Source organism: Poecilia reticulata, linkage group LG1 (assembly GCF_000633615.1).
Source record: "Poecilia reticulata strain Guanapo linkage group LG1, Guppy_female_1.0+MT, whole genome shotgun sequence".
In the NCBI taxonomy this organism is placed as follows: Eukaryota; Metazoa; Chordata; class Actinopteri; order Cyprinodontiformes; family Poeciliidae; genus Poecilia; species Poecilia reticulata.
The window spans coordinates 34,035,015-34,039,239 of NC_024331.1; the positions used below are offsets into that span (position 1 = coordinate 34,035,015).

General features: G+C 55.7%; 1 protein-coding gene across 1 annotated transcript in view; it reads left to right on the plus strand.

Annotated features, from left to right (window-relative positions):
- Positions 1-1,805: 1,805 nt before the first annotated feature.
- The window catches only part of sos1 (son of sevenless homolog 1 (Drosophila)), a 21,706-nt gene continuing 19,286 nt past the window's right edge, over positions 1,806-4,225 (plus strand). Inside the window, exons 1-2 of the mRNA XM_008420725.2 lie at positions 1,806-2,461; positions 3,358-3,483. Of these exons, the coding sequence (XP_008418947.2) occupies positions 2,375-2,461; positions 3,358-3,483 (213 nt within the window). The 5' untranslated portion in view covers positions 1,806-2,374. The remainder of the gene's footprint in view (positions 2,462-3,357; positions 3,484-4,225) is intronic.

The window sequence follows — 4,225 nt, forward strand, 5'->3', positions numbered from 1 at the left end:
TTAACGTCTCTGGACTCGTTAACTCGACTGGTTAACGTCTCTGGACTCGTTAACGTCTCTGGACTCGTTAACTCAACTCATTAACGGCTCTGGACTCGTCTCTCAGCTGGATAAATTTGTGGATTCCAGGTGTTTCTGCACCAGGTGAGGTCAGGTGACTTCAAGTGATCATCTGATTGGATGAAACAAACGTCTCTAGTGAGCGCGCTCAGAAGTTTCCGTCTGTAGGACGAATTGGGCCATTGATTGCTTAAGAACCGGACCTGCAGAACGGACCTGAAACTCAGCTGCTCCTGTCCAGAATTCTGCTGCTCGGGTCCGGTTCCATCAGTCCAACCTGAAGGACCTAACCGGATCAATGGGTTGGTTGGTTCTGGTTGGAGATTGGTTCTGTGAACTTTGGACCACAGCCTGGATGTAAATACTGTAAATGTTCTGATCATTCAGCTACTGAGCCACAAACCGTACAGGACCAACTGGACCGAACCCGTTTCCAGGTCAGAGAGTTTATGGGTCAGAAAAAACAGAACCAGGTCCAATCCACTGACCTCCCTGGTTCTGCCTGATCCATGGCAGAACCCGCTCCAGAACCCGAGTCTGGATCCAGCTGTTTTCCCAGATGGAACTTCATCAGAACCCGGTATACCCCTCCAGTTCTGTTCCTGTGGAGCTGGGTCAGGAAGTCCTGGATCAGAACCAGATGCCTCAAGTCTGTCAGAGCCGTCCAGGTTTCTGTCCTCGTTGCCCAGAGACTCTGATCTGTTAACGTCAGCCGCAGCCGATTCCTTACAGAACCTTGTGCTAATAACACCTCGAGAGCCCCCCTCCTGCTGCCCCCCGCTGGGTTCTGCTGCCCCCCGCTGGGTTCTGCTGCCCCCCACTGGGTTCTGCTGCCACCTGCTGGGTTCTGCTGCCCCCCTCTGGGTTCTGCTGCCCCCCGCTGGGTTCTGCTGCCCCCCTCTGGGTTCTGCTGCCCCCCACTGGGTTCTGCTGCCCCCCTCTGGGTTCTGCTGCCCCCCGCTGGGTTCTGCTGCCCCCCTCTGGGTTCTGGAGTTGCTCTCTATCTGCTGATGTCATTCTGAGATTTAACTGTAAATAAACGATGTAACGCCTCCATGTGGCTTCATGTCTTTGTTTCTTACAGTTAAAATGTGAGTAACGGCCTCTGACCTTCAGATGCCCTCTGACCTTCAGATGCCCTCTGACCCAGTTCTTCTGTCACATTGCTTTTGCGTCTTCCAGTTGCTCATGGCGGCGTTACAGAAGGTCGGGTTGTTTCCCCATTGGGCCTGCAGACGTGTGAAGGCAGTGTGGTTTCTAGAAGCGGCTGTGAGGATGATGAGCACCGACTCTTCCTCTCTGACTGGTGAACCGTCTGACGCCAAGACCAGTTGAAACACCTGCTGAAACACCTGCTACATCCAGAGACCTGATGGAAAATGACCTGTGAGGCCTGGATACTGACCACGGGTCAGATTGTTCCAGTTTGATGAAGATCTATGGTTGCAGCAGGTGTTAAACTCGAGGCCTGGGGGCCAAAACTGGCCCATGTGGTCCTGTAGAGAATTAAGGGGAACATTTAAATCCTTGGATAATATCCATAACCTTGGTACTTTCTAAAATGAGCAGGTCTGAGATGAAACATTTGGACTAAAACTTTACTGTATTTAACACCGAATCAGGGATGAAGACTGGGACCCGCAGCTCGGTACCAAACGAACCGAGGCTCCGACACGCAGCCGCCCTCGCTGCAGTACCGCGGCCGGCCGCGCGCTCCCTTCGTCGGTGACCCCGCCAATATACGTCATTGATCTGCAGACAGCGCATGCGCAGGTCAGCACCGTGTACGGCACCGCCACAGTGACAACAACCGCCGCCGTTTGGTCGGCGAGTGTCCGCCCGCCGGGCCCCGCAGCCAGACCCAGACCCGGTCAGGCTTTCACACCCAGAGCAGGAACTGCATGGTCGGAGCCACGTCTATGAGACCCGACGGTACCGAGCCGAGTCCACCGAACCGGTCCAGCTGCTCTCAGTCTCCGCTCCGGTCCAGAGAGGCGGACACCGGCAGCTGCGGGCCGCCTTCCCGGAGAACCAGGGGATCCCCGCCGCTAGCAGCGCCGAGCTAACAGGCTAACGGTACCATGCGCTCCTCCCGCTGACCCGAACCGAACCAACCAAGCGACTCCCAGCTGCAGACCGCGGAGCTAACTTCCAGCCAAGCCTCCGCGGGACGGCCAAGGATGGTGGCGGGGACCGGGTCCGCTTCGGAGGGTCGTCCCGGCCCCGCCGGATCCGGGGCTCGCTTCATGTAGCCCGGCCTGCCGTGCCGGTCCGGCCCGCCTCGGGGCTCCAGCTGCCGGCCCGGGCCGCAGACATGCAGGCCGCCCAGCCGCAGTACGACTTCTTCAGCGAGGACAACGCCGGAAAGTGGAGAGGCCTGCTGGTTCCGGCCCTGGAGAAGGTACCGCCGAACCGAACCGCTCTGACCCGGTTCAGTCAGGGAGACGATAGGACCAGATCAGGTCCAACAGAGACACCCTGGAGTTCTGGTCCAACTCGGTCCAGGTTATGACCCGTCCTCTGTTGTCATGGTAACGCTCAGGTTGCACCATAGTCAGCTCCCTGGACTGTTCAGTGAATGGTTTCCTTGACAACCAGTGATGTCACATAGGTAGACAGTGAGGTCATGAAGCCAGCAGCTGCGGTTTCAGGTGGTTCTGGGTCCAGGTCAGAACCTGGACGGTCAGATTTCTCCTCGGCTTCCTGATCGGGTCGCTGCTGATGCTTCACCTTTGCTCCACACCTGCTGACATCATCGCCAGCCAGCCAATCACTGACTCTTTTCATTAGTGAGCAACCTCAGAGCTGCAGCAGTCACCTGTTCCTCAGGTGATCTCGGTGCTGCCTGGTTCTGGTTCTGCAGCTGGACCTCGGGTCGGCGCTGTGGGTTAACCAACCAGGAAGCGGCTCTGTTGGAACTGGCCCCGCCCACATGAAGCCCGTTATGGCGGAACTGGGCGAGTTCAGGTGACTCTCCAGAGGAAACAGGTTACCTTTAGAACCAGAACCCAGCGGGTCCAAACAGAAATCTGTCTGATCAGAACCAGCCCAGTTCCGGTTCTGATCCAGTTCCTGAGGGGAGATGAATCGGGTCAGGAGCTCTTCCCAGTCTGACCGGAAGTTTGTGTTGCTCCGGCATTTACTAACCTTTTGGGGACCAAAGCCGGGTCAGAGGTCAGAGGTCAGAGGGGGAATTAGGTTAGGCAACATGTCTGGTTAGCCATGAACCGCAGCTACAAGCAATGGAAGCCAAACAAACGTGTGTGTGTGTGTGTGTGTGTGTGTGTGTGTGTACAGGTGTTGTACCAGGTGCATCCTAACCTGAAGTCCCAGCAGGAGGCGCTGCAGCACATCGAGGACCTGATCCTGCAGCTGCTCAGCATGCTGTGTCAGGCTCAGCCGCGCACCGTGCAGGACGTGGAGGTGACACACACACACACACACACACACACACACACACACACACACACACACACACACACACCTGTCTGTAACATGGTGGGTTTAACTAGGGCTGATGACATCATGCAGTGGGTGTGGCCTTTCCTTCACTCACTCTGGCTCTGCCCAATCCCTCTGCCTCCTGTCTGGTGGTGATGACAATCAGCCAATCAGCAGCTTGCAGCTGTGATGTCACCGTCAAGACTTCACAGAGCAGCTGATTGGCTGTTACCATGGCAACCGGTCTCCAGAGAGGTTCAGTTCAGAGCTAGGAGCTGATGGTACTGGGACCGGTTCAGAATGGCCAGATGGCCTGAGCCAGAACCGGACCAGAACCGAGCATCACCAATATGGCCCCTGCAGATGAATGGTTCTCCAGAACCTCTTTAAACCTGCTGGACCGGGTTCTTTTAGACGTTTGGGCCCACTGCTGGGTTCCTTCAGCTAGAGCCTGGCAGAAGTTTTTGTCCAGGTCAGAGGTCAGAGTAAAGGGACGGCCAGCAGGGGGCAGTAAACACATCGTCTGCGACCCAAAAACTGTCAGATACAGAACCTCAGTTCTGAACGGCTGCTGGTGTCAGTATTATTGCTTTGCTTTCTTTGTGTTTAGTGAATGAAAAATAAAGTCAATAATAAACATCCATTATGAAAACCTTTTAGCCAAGTACAGCATAATGGCAGCACCGATACAACTTCTACATCCTGAAGCCTGTCAGTTACAGCC